This window comes from Pseudophryne corroboree, chromosome 6, assembly GCF_028390025.1.
Source record: "Pseudophryne corroboree isolate aPseCor3 chromosome 6, aPseCor3.hap2, whole genome shotgun sequence".
Taxonomy (NCBI): Eukaryota; Metazoa; Chordata; class Amphibia; order Anura; family Myobatrachidae; genus Pseudophryne; species Pseudophryne corroboree.
The window spans coordinates 14,277,212-14,293,660 of record NC_086449.1 but is presented as its reverse complement, the minus strand read 5'-3'; the positions used below and the strand labels follow the sequence as shown (position 1 = coordinate 14,293,660).

Genomic DNA, 16,449 nt, shown 5'->3' with positions numbered 1-16,449 from the left:
GATACCTTGTGTAGTGAAAGAAGGCTCTACTCTCCTCCCCAATTACCGGAGGCAGAGCGCAATTAGGAAGTGGAATCCAAGGCAAGCGTGGTACCAGCTCTTAAACACCGCCTCGCACGTGTGTCCATCCATCCCGTCCCCCCCTTCCCCACAGCAGCGGGGCAACGGTAGCAGCAGCTCCTCTCCTACCTCCCACAGCAGGCGCGCACCAGCGTACTCTCCTGGGGTTTGCGCTGTGGTGGCGGCTTACAGGAATGAGTCAGTTCAGTGACGTAACTAGAAATTTTTCCCCCCCAAGCCAAAAAATTATTCGCCCCCCCCCCCTCCATAATTGCCAGTATAGAGTGTGTGGCTTCGTTGGGATGGGCGTGGCTTACCATAAAGGGGCGCGACATTGCAGGAAAAGACTGCGTTATACCCCAGTTTTCCAACCTGCACGCCCAGGCGGGAAAGAAAAATAATCCTGATTCATGCCCCTTACATTATTTGTAATTTTTCCTCCTTATAGTAATGCCCAGTATACATTATGCCACATACTGCAGTGGCCCTTAGACATTATGCCACACACAATAATGCACATGACACAATATGCACACACCATAATGCCCCCGACACATTATGCCACACACCGTAATGCCCCCGACACATTATGACAGGAATCGCAATGCCCGTTATACATTATGCTACACACTGCAATGCCCCTGATACATTATACCACACACCGTAATGCCTGTGACACATTATGACAGGAATCACAATGCCCGTTATACATTATGCTACACACTGCAATGCCCTTGATACATTATAGCACATACAATGTCTTTGACACAGTATAACACACACCACAATGAGCCTGAGACATTATACCACGTATCACAATGCCCGCGATATAGTATTCCATACACCGTAATGCCCGACACATTATGACACACACCGCAATGTCCGTGATACATTATGCCACACACCGTAATGCCCATTATACATTAAGTTCTACAGTAAGGCTTCTAATTACTTTTAAATTACCTGCTCGTTGCCAGGGGTTTCATGCTCTTGGTTCCATGCACGGTGCCAGGGGTTTTCATGCTCAGGGTGTCATGCTCGTTGCCAGGGGTTTCATGCACTGGGTGTCATGTTCGTTGCCAGCGGTTTCATGCTCTTGGTTCCATGCACGGTGCAAGGGGTTTTCATGCTCAGGGTGTCATGCTCGTTGCCAGGGGTTTCATGCACTGGGTGTCATGCTCGTTGCCAGCGGTTCCATGCACGGTGCCAGGGGTTTTCATGCTCAGGGTGTCATGCTCGTTGCCAGGGGGTTCATGCACTGGGTGTCATGCTCGTTGCTAGGGGATAGTGCTTGTTGCTAGGGCCGTGCTCCCAGTGCCACATATGCCCCCAGTGCCGGATATTCCCCCACAGTGTCAGGTATATGCCTCCAGTGCCAGGTACATGCCCCCAGTGCCAAATATACCCCCCCAGTGCCACATATGCCCCCTCAGTGCCTGCTCCCCCCAGTGCCAAATATTCCACCACAGTGCCACATATGCCCCCTCAGTGCCTACTCCCCCACAGTGCCAAATATTCCACCACAGTGCCACATATGCCCCCTCAGTGCCTACTCCCCCACAGTGCCAGCTATATGACCCCAGTGCCAGATATTCCTCCACAGTGCCAGGCATATGCCCCCAGTGCCAGATATTCCCCCACAGGGCCAGGTATATGCCCCCAGTGCCAGATATTCCCCCACAGTGCCAGGTGTATGCCCCCAGTGCCAGATATTCCCCCACAGGGCCAGGTATATGCCCCCAGTGCCAGATCTTCCCCCCACAGTGCCAGGTATATGCCCCCAGTGCCAGATATTCCCCCACAGGGCCAGGTATATGCGCCCAGTGCCAGGTATATGCCCCCAGTGCCAGATATTCCCCCACAGGGCCAGGTATATGCCCCCAGTGCCAGATCTTCCCCCACAGTGCCAGGTATATGCCCCCAGTGCCAAATATACCCCCCTCCCCAGTGCCACATATGCCCCCCGCCCCAGTGCCAGGTCTTCCCCCACAGTGCCAGGTATATGCCCCCCAGTGCCAAATATACCCCCCTCCCCAGTGCCACATATGCCCCCCGCCCCAGTGCCAGGTCTTCCCCCACAGTGCCAGGTATATGCCCCCCAGTGCCAGGTATATGCCCCCCAGTGCCAGGTCTTCCCCCACAGTGCCAGGTATATGCCCCCCAGTGCCAGGTATATGCCCCCCAGTGCCAGGTCTTCCCCCACAGTGCCAGGTATATGCCCCCCAGTGCCAGGTCTTCCCCCCCAGTGCCAGGTATATGCCCCCCCAGTGCCAGGTATATGCCCCCCAGTGCCAGGTATATGCCCCCCAGTGCCAGGTCTTCCCCCCCAGTGCCAGGTCTTCCCCCACAGTGCCATGTATATGCCCCCCAGTGCCAGGTATATGCCCCCCAGTGCCAGGTATATGCCCCCCAGTGCCAGGTATATGCCCCCCCAGTGCCAGGTCTTCCCCCCCAGTGCCAGGTATATGCCCCCCAGTGCCAGGTCTCCCCCCCCCCAGTGCCAGGTCTCCCCCCCCCAGTGCCAGGTATATGCCCCCAGTGCCTGCTCCCCCCCTTGTGTTGGAGGGACACGGAGCGCATAGAGCGTCTCTCCTGTGTCCCTCCCTGGCTCTCTCCCCCGGCCGGTCTAATACAGGAAGTGCCGGTTCGTGAGCCAATCAGAGCTCACGAAGGCACTTCCTTAGACCGGCCTGGGGAGAGAGCCAGGGAGGGACACAGGAGAGACGCGCGATGCGCTCCGTGTCCCTCCAACACAGCAGGGAGGGAGACCGCAGATTGACATGCGGACGCTCGTCCGCATGTCAATCTGTGTAATGTCAGTGGCGCCACTGCGAGGCGCCCTCTTCAGGATAGGAGCCCGGCGGCAGCCGACTCCGCTGCCTCCCGGACTTCCGCCCCTGCTCACACTGCTTTATTGTGGGGACTGGGGACCACCAGTATTATATAGGAGGAGTACAGTGCAGAGTTTTGCTGACCAGTGACCAGTGCCTAACAGTATTATACGTTCTCTACCTGAAAAATACTCCATATCTGTGCTCAGTGTGATGCAAATATCTGTGCTCACACTGCTTTATTGTGGGGACTGGGGACCACCAGTTTTATATAGTAGGAGTACAGTGCAGATTTTGCTGACCAGTGACCAGTGACCACCAGTATTATACGTTCTCTGCCTGAAAAATGCTCCATATCTGTGCTGTATTGTAGTATATATAGTAGGAGTACAGTGCATCATTTTGCTGACCACCAGTATATAATATATAGAAGTACGGTACAGTAGGCCACTGCTCTACCTACCTCTGTGTCGTCAAGTATACTATCCATCCATAACTGTGGTGCATTTCAGTTTTGTTCAGTTTACTGACCAACAGTATATAATATATAGCAGTACAGTAAAGAAGGCCACTGCTCTACCCACCTCTGTGTCGTCAAGTATACTATTATCCATCAATACCTGTGGTGCATTTCAGTTTTGCACAGTTTGCTGACCACCAGTATATAATATATATATATATCAGTATGGTACAGTAGGTCACTGCTCTACCTACCTCTGTGTTGTCAAGTATACTATCCATCCATACCTGTGGTGCATTTCAGTTTTGCCCAGTTTGCTGACCACCAGTATATAATATATAGCAGTACGGTACAGAAGGCCTCTGCTCTATCTACCTCTGTGTCTTCAAGTATACTATCCATCCATACCTGTGGTGCATATCAGTTTTGCACAGTTTGCTAACCACCAGTATATAAGATATGGCAGTACGGTACAGTAGGCCACTGCTCTACCTACCTCTCTGTCGTTAGGTATACTATCCATCCATACCTGTGGTGCATTTAAGTTGTGTGCAGTATGTATATACTGTAGTAGTAGGACAGTGCATTGCCACTCCTAGATGGGCCAGGTGTTTGTGTCGGCCACTTGGGTCGCTTAGCTTAGTCACACAGCTACCTCATTGCACCTCTTTTTTTTCTTTGCAACATGTGCTGTTTGGGGACTATTTTTTTGAAGTGCCATCCTGTATGACACTGCAGTGCCATTCCTAGATGGGCCAGGTGTTTGTATCGGCCACTTGGGTCGCTTAGCTTAGTCACACAGCTACCTCATTGCACCTCTTTTTTTCTTTGCATCATTTGCTGTTTGGTGACTATTTTTTTGAAGTGTCATCCTGTCTGACACTGCAGTGCCACTCCTAGATGGGACAGGTGTATGTGTCGGCCACTTGGGTCACTTAGCTTAGCCATCCAGCAACCTCGGTGCAAATTTTAGGACTAAAAATAATATTGTGAAGTGTGAGGTGTTCAGAATAGATTAGAAATGAGTGGAAATGAGGTTAATAATACTATGGGATCAAAATTACCCCCAAATTCTATGATTTAATGTGTTTTTGAGGGTTTTTTGTAAAAAAAAAAATACGAAACACACCCGAATCCGACAAAAAACTTTCAGGGAGGTTTTGCCAAAACGCGTCCGAATCCAAAACACGGCCACAGAACCGAATCCAAAACTAAAACATAAAATCCGATAAATTTCCGGTGCACATCACTAGTTTTCAGGCTCTGGTACCCATTCCTTGAGGATTGGGGGCTGTTGCGCATGCTGAAGCGGCACATTCTTCAGCGGTAGCACTTCGGGTGCTGGGCCACGGGGACGGTGCTTTGTATGGTGTTTTAGGGCTGGGGTACCCATTCCTTGCAGATGGAGGCATCTACGCAAGCTGCAGGTGGCGGGCTCTTCGGTGGCAGCGTTTTCGGGTCCTGGGCCACTGGGGATTTGCTTTGTTTTGTGTTTTACACCTTGGTTGACGTTCATTGCTGATTAAAGTGGCTGCGCATGCTGTGGTGGCAGGTTTGGCAGCGGAAGCGATTCCAGTGCTGGGCGTCTGCGTTGTGTCCGACTGGTGTACATGGGATACGTTTTCGGGCTGTGGTACCCATTCCTTTGTGAATGGGGGCAGTTACGCATGCTGTGGCGGTTTCTTTAGAAGAAGTGATTTAGGTGCGGGACCGATGAGTGTGTGCATAGTATTGCGGTTTGGCGCAAACTGGCTTTATTTTACCTAAGTTGCCCCCCCTCCAGTGTGTACTCCGAAAGAGTGTTTAGTGCTGCCGGCCACCTTGTCAGCGATCAGCATACAAGGTTACTTCCAGAAAATGTGGAGAAGATGAGGTTCATCAAAATTAATGATAATCAATTCCTCCGTGGAGATAAACACCAACATCAATTGCCTCCAGAAAGTACACAGGGACCTGAGACGGTGGATTCCAGTGGGGACGAATTAATACTCTGTGAGGAGGGGGATGTACACAGTGAAAGGGGTGAGGAATCGGATGATGAGGAGGAGGTGGACATCTTGCCTCTGTAGAGCCAGTTTGTGCAAGGATAGATTGATTGCATCTTTTTTGGTGGGGGCCCAAACCAACCAGTCATTTCAGCCACAGTCGTGTGGCAGACCCTGTCACTGAAATGATGGGTTTGTTAAAGTGTGCATGTCCTGTTTATACAACATAAGGGTGGGTGGGAGAGCCCATGGACAATTCCATCTTGCACCTCTTTTTTTATTTATCTCTGCATCATGTGATGTTTGGGGCTAATTTTTTTAAGTGCCATCCTGTCTAACACTGCAGTGCCACTCCTAGATGGGCCAGGTGTTTGTGCCGGCCACTTGGGTCGCTTAGCTTAGTCACCCAGCAACCGCGGTGCAAATTTAAGACTAAAAATAATATTGGGAGGTGTTCAGAATAGACTGGAAATGAGTGGGAATTTTGGTTATTGAGGTTTATAATACTATGGGATCATAATGACCCACAAATTCTATGATTTAAACTGTTTTTGAGGGGTTTTTGAAAAAAAAACACCCGAATCCAAAACACACCCGAATCCGACAAAAAAATTTCAGGGAGGTTTTGCCAAAACGTGTTCGAATCCAAAACACGGCCGCGGAACAGATTCCAAAACCAAAACACAAATCCCCAAAAATGTCCAGTGCACATCTCTAATATATATATACACACACACACACACACACACACACACACACACTCATGGCACTCGTGGCATCGCAATGAAATGACAAGGCTGTGTCTGGTATGTCAACGTTTCAATGTTATTTAAAAAAAAATTGTTCCTGATGAAAATGTTTTGAAATAATATTGATACGTTGACTTACCAGACACAGCTTTGTTATTTCTTTGTGATGCCATGAGTGCCAACCAACAGCGTATTTGTATATGGGGACCTTGCTAACTTTCCCATGGAGGGCACCGGCTTTTACTTTTCACTATGCTGATTAAGGAAAGGAGTGCCGCTGACTATATTTGTGTGTGTGTGTGTGTGTGTGTGTGTGTGTGTGTGTGTGTGTGTGTGTGTGTGTGTGTGTATATATATATATATATATATATATATAGATCAAAAAATGAGGCGGCACTCAGAGATTTGTTGAAAAGCAAACAGGTGTGTATTCAAATCATCACATCACATTAACGTTTCGGGGAACAAAACCCCTTCATCAGGATAAACAAACAGTGGAGAAAGTGAAATATATAGACAGACTCACCCAAGGAGACTTCCCACCAGGGCCATAACTACTTGTGTGACAAGTGGGCTTGGCACACAGCGCAGTTGCCCTGAGGGCACAACGGCCAGCGGCATGTAATGAGTCAAATTGAGTCATTACATGCCGCCTCTGTGTGCGCCGTGCGCCGCGCTGGAGGGAGAAGAGACCAGCGCCGGGCAGCGTTCAAGGAGGAGGAGGGAGGAGGAGCAGGGAGCCGCAGCAGACGGTGTCCCCCTGAGAGAGAGAGAGAGAGAGAGAGAGAGAGAGGGATATACTTACCTTCTCCCCGCTGACAGGCTCCTAGTGCTGGCAGCTCCCTCAGTGCAGGCAGTGAGATGAGAAGGAGGAGGAGGGAGGGGGAGCAGGGAGCCGTAGCAGCGCTATTTGATTGGTAGTAAGTGCCGCTGCAGCATCCCCCTTCTCCTTCTGTATTGGCTGCCTGGCGCTGCTATGGATGCTGGGATGCGGTTCCTTCATCCCAGCATCCACAGCAGCGCCAGGCAACCAATACGGGAGAAGGTAAGTATATCCCTCTCTCTCTCTCTCTCTCAGGGGGACACTGTCTGCCGCAATGTGTAAAAAGGGGTCCTGGCTGCCGCAATGTGTAAAAAGAGGGACTGGCTGCCGTAATGTGTAAAAAGGGGGACTGGCTGCCGCAATGTGTAAAAAGGGGGACTGGCTGCCGCAATGTGTAAAAAGGGGGCCTGGCTGCCGCAATGTGTAAAAAGGGGGACTGTCTGCTGTAATGTGTAAAAAGGGGGACGCTGTCTGCTGTAATGTATAAAAGGGGCCCAGTCTTACATGGGGGGGCGCCACTGTCGTTTCTTGCACACAACGCTAAAATGCCTAGTTACGGCACTGCTTCTCACTGCATATCACCGCAGTCCCAGCATACCTGGCTCCCCTCCCTCACTTCCCGGTATGTCACTTCCTGCGGAAGTGACAAAACGGGTCCCTGGCTGGTAAGCACGGTGATGCTGTAAACACAACAGAGAATCATCAATGGGACCAATAATCAGCACTCCGTGACAGAAATTTCCAAGACATTATGGCCCTCATTCCGAGTTGTTCGCTCGCAAGCTGCTTTTAGCAGCTTTGCACACGCTAAGCCGCCGCCTACTGGGAGTGAATCTTAGCTTATCAAAATTGCGAACGAAAGATTAGCAGAATTGCGAATAGACACTTCTTAGCAGTTTCTGAGTAGCTCCACACTTACTCGGCATCTGCGATCAGTTCAGTGCTTGTCGTTCCTGGTTTGACGTCACAAACACACCCAGCGTTCGCCCAGACACTCCCCCGTTTCTCCAGCCACTCTCGCGTTTTTCCCAGAAACTGTAGCGTTTTTTCCCACACACCCATAAAACGGCCTGTTTCCGCCCAGAAACACCCACTTCCTGTTAATCACATTACGATCACCAGAACGAAGAAAAAACCTCGTAATGCCGTGAGTAAAATACCTAACTGCATACCAAATTTACTTGGCGCAGTCGCACTGCGGACATTGCGCATGCGCATTAGCGACTAATCGCTCCGTTGCGAAAGAAAAATAACGAACGAACAACTCGGAATGACCACCTATGTCTTATTTTATATTATAATTCATCAGAAAAGCTTATTTAGAGTAAGACCCACTCTGGGGATAGAAAGTGCATTTAGTGCTTTTGGAAGCCACCTGGCTTAACATTAAAGGTGCATAAAGTAAACATCAGGTGAAATGTATAAAGTGGCTTTGTGTAAAGTGTATTCAAAGCGCTGATTCATATCCACATGAAAATTCCTCCTTAGTGCATTACCAAATTACATAAAAAGCACTTAGTGAAATAAAGTTAAAAAGAGAGAACATATAAACATTACACAGATGTACTGACAAGGCATAAAAACAATAAAACTGCACCTCTTTTTGTAAACAACAGCAGTACATTTAGTAACAGCACCACTTAGTGTGAAAACTTGTTCAATATAACTTAGCAGTCATTACTTTCAGATTGATAAACATACATTTTCGCCGTTTAAAGGAAGTGGCTAAGGCCCAGTGTCTCATTCAGCCCTTTTGGTCGTAGAGTATCCAATCTATAGATACACCTAGATTCTAATTGGAGTAAAGTTTTGGTTCTGTTACCCCCCCCCCCCTGTATGGATTCAGGCATATGATCTATAATGCAATATTTTAAAGTGCCCATATTATGTTTCCATAACGCAAAATGCCATGCCACTGGTTGTTCACTGTTACCCATTTCTATGGCCGCACGAATGGCCTGCCGGTGCTGTGCCATATGGACTTTAAACTGGCACTCCGTCTTGCCCACATAATATTGCCCACATGGGCAGATGATCACATAGACCACAAACTTGGAGTGACAGGATAAAGGCCAATTAATTGTTTATTTTTTAGCCGAGTGAGGGTGCAGAATAACATCACTAGCTGACATATATGTGCATGTAGTGCACCCTATACACTTGAAACAGCCATTGCCTCGACTTAAAAAGTGTTTGGGGGCTTGATTATTAAATTTACTCAGGTCTGTTTTTACGACCTGGTCTTTAATGTTTCTTCCCCGTCTGTAGCTAGGCATAATGGCTGTATCCTTCAGCATTTTTAACTCAGGGTCAGAGGTAATTACGGGCCACAGGGATTTTGCCTTTTTGCTGGTGTACCTACTTTTAGTGTCGTAAGTATTCACCCATGCTATTTTCTCCTGTGTCTTTCTACTAGACTCTTTGAGTATCAAATCTGTTCTCTCTTGTGTCATGGCTTTAATTCTGGCTGTTTTTAGTAGGGCCGCTGGATACCCTCTGGCCAGGAATTTATTCTCCATAATATCCAATTGTTTTTTCAGATTGGATGCCTCACTTGTGATTCTACATACTCTCAGAAACTGGGAGTATGGTAGACCTTTAATCGAGGGAGTGGGGTGGAAACTGTCATGCCGCAGGATCATATTCCGATCCGTGGGCTTGACATACAGATCCGTCATGATTTTGCCATCTTTTAATGAAATCGTCATATCTAGGAAATTCACATGTGTATAACTACAATTCATTGTTAATTTAATTGGGCTATTAGATGCATTTTGTGCGGCAATGCCATCATGCAACGCTTTTTCACTCCCCTGCCAAAATATTAAAAGATCATCTATATAACGATGGTATAAAAAGATATTACTAGATATACTCTGATTTTCATAAAACAATCCACACTTCACCTCCCACATATACAAATTAGCAAAGGCTGGGGCCACCGCCGTTCCCATGGCGCAACCAGTCATTTGGAACCAGAACTTATCATTGAACAAGAAATAGTTATGTACCAAAGTAAATTCCAGAAGTTGTATAAAAAATCTATATTTGGACCTGTATACCATGCATTACCCGTGATGAGATGTCTAACAGCTTGTAACCCTTCACCATGCGGATTGCAGGTATACAGACTGGTTACGTCAATAGTGGCCATTAATACTTCATTGGGTACCAACTAAATGTTAAGAAATTTTCTCAAAAGAGTATTGGAATCTTTTAGATGAGAAAACGTATGTTGTACACAGGGTTGCAAATAAGCATCCAGAAAAATCGCTAAAGGCTCACACAGAGACCCTTGGGCAGAAATAATGGGTCTCCCCAGTTGTCTCTGTGCATCCTTGTGTACTTTTGGCTGGGTATAAAATACCGGGACAATGGGGAACTCATTAAAAAGTTTCAGGAAAATGTCTGATTAATATGTCCCCGCTCAAGTGCACGCTGTAATAGCGCTTTAAGCTCTTTCTTATAGCTCTCTGTGGGATCACCATCCAGTTGCAGTATGTGGTGGTATCATTCAAAAAGCGATTACATTTACTTATATAGTCCGTGGTATTCTGCACAACTGTGGAACCCCCCTTATCAGCCCCACGTATAATGATATATTAACGTGCAATCAATGCTTTAAGGGGCGTATGTTCATTTGGTGTGAGATTATTATATACCACCGGTGTTTTTCTCCTTAGTTGAATCTTCCAACAATCTATTAAACGTTTTTAGGGAGGCATTGTTTGACAATGGATCAAATTTGAAACTTGGTCCCAATTTTTTGACCCTCTCTGGGTGGGTGTTCATTGCTTGTTTACTGGTGGCTTTCCCAAAGTGTTCCTTTCATTTAGTCTGTCTATACATTTCACTTTCTGCACTGTTTGTTCATCCTGATGAAGGGGATTTGTTCCCCGAAACGTTGATGTGATGTGATGATTTGAATACACACCTGTTTGCTTTTCAACAAATCTCTGAGTGTGGCCTCATTTGTTGATCTACATATGGGGGTTGCCAAACCCAGATGGAGGGCACTGGAGTAAGCAAGCCCTAGGGGGGCATCCAGAGTGCTGGCGTTATGCTGTATGGATATATATATATATATGAAACAAAGAAAGAAACAAAAGAACGTCTATGGGCCCTCATTCCGATTTGTTTGCTCGCTAGCTGGTTTTAGCAGCTTTGCACACACTAAGCCGCCGCCCTCTGGGAGTGAATCTTAGCTTAGCAGAATTGCGAACGAAAGATTAGCAGAATTGCAAATAGAAATTTCTTTGCAGTTTCCGAGTAGCTCGAGGCTTACTCTGCCACTGCGATCAGTTCAGTCTGTTTAGTTCCTGGTTTAACGTCACAAACACACCCAGCGTTCGGCCAGCCACTCCCCCGTTTCTCCAGACACTCCCACGTTTTTCCCTGACACGCCTGCGTTTTTTCGCACACTCCCAGAAAACGGTCAATTTCCGCCCAAAAACACCCACTTCCTGCCAATCACACTACGGTCAGCAGAACAATGAAAAAACATTGTTAGGCCGTGAGTAAAATACCAAACTTTTGTGCAAATTTACTTGGCGCAGGTGCACTGCGAACATTGCGCATGCGCAGTTTGTGACTAATCGCTTCATAGCGGAAAAATAATAATAAGCGAACAACTCGGAATGAGGGCCATGGTGTAGTATTCTTAAATAACTTCTGTCACATGCAAGAATAATATTGCGTACTGGATAACGGCTTGACATAAGGCTTGTCGGTCCCCCATTCTTTAGTCCAGGTCTCTACTGGGATCAGATCAGATGAATAAATAATTTGTACAGAAACTGACCTGCTGATTCACCACTACTTATCAAAGCTAAGCTATAATATTTTTTATTATTCACTTTTGTGTATTTATTAAATAAACTTGTTTTTTGGTATAAACTATTAAATGAAGCTTTGATATACCTTCTAAGGGCTGTACAGTCACCAGTTCCTCGATGAAGACCTGGAAACAGTACCTGTACTGATACGCACAAATTATTTATTCATCTGATCCCAGTAGAGACCTGGACTAAAGAATGGGGGACTGACAATCCTTATGTCAAGCCATAATCCGGTACGCAATATTATTCTTTTGTTTCTTCCTTTGTTTTCAGATTTCTTTTTGGGCTACGCATACCTAGTGGCACTTTTTGAAGAACTGAGCAGCCACCCGATAGAGCAGGGAAAGTGTGATTTACTGGCCATTTGCTTAAACACCAGATTTGGAAGAATCTTTTATTTCTTGAACTAATTATTTGACTGATCTAATTGTGGTTGTGAGACCATAGTAAAGCAGTAAGGTACATTCTTGAACTGGACGAGCGCACTGATCCACTCCTAAACAATATATATATATATATATATATATATATATATATATATCTACAGGTTCTGCCCAGAAAGTACTGAGACTAGATCTTGGAAAAAAATTTTATTGAACTTTCAGATACATAGGGTTAATAATCTTCAAAGTATGACCCTTGAGCATCAATATACCTTTGCCAGCATGTCTGCCAAGCTTGGTGCGCCTCCCGGAAGGCATTAACTGGAACATCCTTGCATGCCCTTGTCTACAGTCTGAAAATGGAGTCCTTTCAGGCTGTGTTTGATCCTGGGGAACAAAAAGAAGTCAGCTGGGACCAGATCTGGACTGTAGGGTGGATGAGGCAGCATTATCACATTGTGCTTGGCCAAAAACTACCTCACTTGCAGCAATGTGTGACTTAGCGCATGGTTGTGATGGAGGTCCCAAGTAGTGGCAATCTCCTTTCTCAACTGATTGAGCACTCCTGTGTAAAATGCACCATTGACACTTTGGCCGGTAGGTAGAAATTCCTTGTGGACCTCACCCTTGGAGTTGAAAAAGACAATGAGCATGGATTTGGTCTTTGATTTGCTAATTTTGCTTTTTTGGGGGTGAGGTAATGATGGGGTGTGCCACTCTGCACTTTGCCTTTTGGTCTCCGGATCATACTCAAAGATCTAAGTTTCATCACCTATTATCACTCTGTAAAAAAAAAAAATTGGCTCAGTTTGCACATACTCCAAAAGTTTGCCACACATTTGTCTTTTTTATCATTAGTGAAAACCTTATGAACCAATCGGGCACACACCTCTCGCATCGCTAATTCATTTGTCAAGATCTCTTATACAGTAGTTTTTGAAAGTCCCAACCTTTCTGATATTATTCTAACACTCAAACGATAGTCAGTGTTCAAAACGTCTGGCACTTTGTCCACATTTTGCTCATTTTGGTATGTTGAAGGCAGTCCAGAGCGTAGTTCTTCCTTAACGTCCTTACTGTCCTCCTCAAAGAATGGCAAGCATACTGGTACCCGATTTCCTGAGTTTAGCACAAAACTTGATTGCATATCATTGATTGATTGTACACTCCATCTCGAACTTCGACCTAGGTAAAAAAGGAAAGTTTGTTTACAGCTCAATCAATACACTGTAAAGGTTCACAGGCATTTGCCACTGCCATAAATGTGTAGCTGAGACACCCCTACACCCAACCTGCCCAACAGCTCTGCCATGCACCTGTTCTCCATTGCATGAAAAAATCAGTCTCATTACTTTCTGGACAGACCCTGTACAGTATATGACAGTGTTATTTTGAGGGACAGTTATAATTTGTTTATAATTGTTTATGAAATATGTACAGCAAAATTGTGCAGCACGGATGGTGTAATGGTTAGCATTACTGCCTCACAGCACTGAGGTCATGGGTTAAATCCCACGATGGCCCTAACTGTTTGGAGTTTGTATATTCTTCCCATGCTTGTGTGGTTTTCTTCTGGGCACTCCGGTTTCCTCTCAAAATCCAAAAATATACTGGTAGGTTAATTAGCTCCCAACAAAATTAACGCTAGTATGAATGTCTGTGTGTGTACATGTGGTAGGTAATATAGATTGCAAGCTCCACTGGGGCCGGGACTGATGTGCATGGGCAAATATTTTCTCTGTAAACTGCTGCTGGATATGTGTTCACTATATAAATCACTGGTAATAGATAAATTAAAAAAAGAAAAATTATTGTTTGGTTCTAATAGGCCCTACACACTGGCCAATTTTTTGAAAGATATGAACGATCTCGTTCATAAATGAACGAGAACTCGTTCATATGTTTCAGTGTGGAGGCTCCAGCGATGAACGATGCGCGTCCCCTCGCTCGTTCATCGCTGGTCCCCCGTCGGCTGTACATGCAGGCCAATATGGACGATCTCGTCCATATTTGCCTGCACTTCAATGCAGCTGGGTGACGGGGGGGAGTGAAGAAACTTCCCTCCCCCCGTCACTGCCCCCCCGCCGCCGGGTCGCTCGTCGGCCGTTTCCGCCGTCGGGCAGCTCGGCGGCGGATCGGCATACAGTATCTGTAGGGCCCTTTAGATTCATGAGAGGAGAATATAATATTTGCATATTATCTTAGACGCTGATAAACTTAAGTTCAATACTTGCTGCTAATTAAAGGAAGTAAATATAAATAGCTACAGTATATATATTTTAGAAGTGGTCATATGGAGAGCTGGAAACCAAATATTTCTTAGTCAGAATTACAAAGAATGAAAAGGAGTTTAAGTGATGAAAAGGTGTGTGAAGAGTACACTTAGTTTCTATGGTAAACTTTTTTTTAGAAAAGGGATATCTGGAGCGAATTATTGAAGAATTTATGAGAGAAAACAGCAAAAAACATGTTTTCTCTTCTTTTTGTTTTGATCTCCTGCACTACCTTCACCAAATGGGTGTAGTATGGTATACCGGCGGTCGGGCTCCCGGTGACCAGCATACCGGCGCCGGGAGCCGACTGACTGCATACCGACAGTGTGGTGAGCGCAAATGAGCCCCTTGCAGGCTCGCTGCGCTCACCACGCTGCGGGCATGGTGGCACGCTATTTTATTCTCCCTCCAGGGGGGTCGTGGACCCCCACGAGGGAGAATAAGTGTTGGTATGCCGGCTGTTGGGATTCCGGCGCTGGTATACTGTGCGCCGGGATCCCGACAGCCGGCATACTGAAGACCACCCCACCAAATAACCTTTCATAGAACCAGTGGTGTTATTTTACTCTAAACTTCATCTGCGCTCACAAATTCTGTATTTATTCCTCAGACACAGTTTTACTTGTCTCTGCTTTTCTCTTCAAATTTACTTATTCTGGTTTTATAGTACTTGTGATGCTCCTTTCCTTTCATCTTTAAATTTCAATATTCTTTAAAGGGTGTGAATTCATCCTATATCTCTTTGTACAAATGGCTTCCATATTTACTTATGCAGATCTATTTTACTCCGTCATGGAAATTAACTTTTTAATATTTCTTACAAGTAATAATCTGAAATTGTTAGGTAACTCATTTACAGTTCTGAAGTTATTGTCCATGTTTATTAGTATAGCTTTAGAAGTTTTTGTACTTCTTACTAATTTGCAATATTGATGTGGAGTAAATAAATTTTCGTGTTTATGCCATAATTTCTTTAATCAGCCAAAATCTCTGCTTCTAAGTAAGAATTTCCCAACTCTGGGAACTCATCCATAACTTCAAAGTACCTTATACTTTAGTAGCATTAGTTGATATGGGCACAACATAGGAAAGTTTTTGTTCTAGCCTGCACATAAATCAGACCATAATGGGGGTAATTCCAAGTTGATCGCAGCAGGAATTCTGTTAGCAATTGGGCAAAACCATGTGCACTGAAGAGGAGGCAGATATAACATGTGCAGAGAGAGTTAGATTTGGGTGTGGTGTGTTCAATCTGCAATCTAATTTGCAGTGTAAAAATAAAGCAGCCAGTATTTACCCTGCACAGAAACAAAATAACCCACCCAAATCTAATTCTCTCTGCAAATGTTATATCTGCCTCCCCTGCAGTGCACATGATTTTGCCCAATTGCTATCAAAAATCCTGCTGCGATCAACTTGGAATTACCCCCATTATACGATGTTTCCTTCCTTTTTTTTCTTTTGCTTGTTTATAAAAATGTCCAAATCACCTTGCAATCTCTTCACCACCTTGGCAACCAATATGTTCTGGCCACCTAAGCACATAATGTAAGTCTTGTCCCCATCTGAACTTACAGATGTGTCCTCAAACATCTAGACTCAATACGCGACATACAATGTGCCTAGTGTCAGTGAGCTGCCAGGTCCTGTGCAACATTAGCATTGGGCATCTTTTCTTACCAATAATACATCTAAGTTTCAACAAGGATGCACCAGGAGACAGTGCTGATTAATTTGATATGCAACACTTGTATATCTATGTGAAACTGAGTCTGTATATGAAGCACAATAAAACTTGGTATGGAAAAAAGTCACGTCCAGTGCATTGTAGCACTGTGTATACAGATTCAGAGACTCAGTATCACACAAATATTCAAGTGTTGCATATTGCATTAATCACGACAGTCCATTGCACAATCCACTGCATAGCAACTAAGACACATGTTTGCAACATAAAAAGATGCAAAAAAGGTGCCCAATTCTACTGCAATCTCTCAGAACCTGGCACACGAAAATGGGCAGTTTGGCGTGACTTCAGCAATGATGT

At 45.5% G+C, this 16,449-nt stretch overlaps 1 protein-coding gene across 1 annotated transcript in view; it reads right to left on the bottom strand.

The window, feature by feature from the left end:
- The window catches only part of LOC134933996 (olfactory receptor 2A7-like), a 43,718-nt gene extending 27,723 nt beyond the window's left edge, over nt 1–15,995 (bottom strand). The window contains exons 1-2 of the mRNA XM_063929522.1: nt 15,893–15,995; nt 13,100–13,314 (exon numbers count right to left, since the gene is read on the bottom strand). Of these exons, the coding sequence (XP_063785592.1) occupies nt 13,100–13,314; nt 15,893–15,995 (318 nt within the window). The remainder of the gene's footprint in view (nt 1–13,099; nt 13,315–15,892) is intronic.
- Between the last annotated feature and the right edge of the window lie 454 nt (nt 15,996–16,449).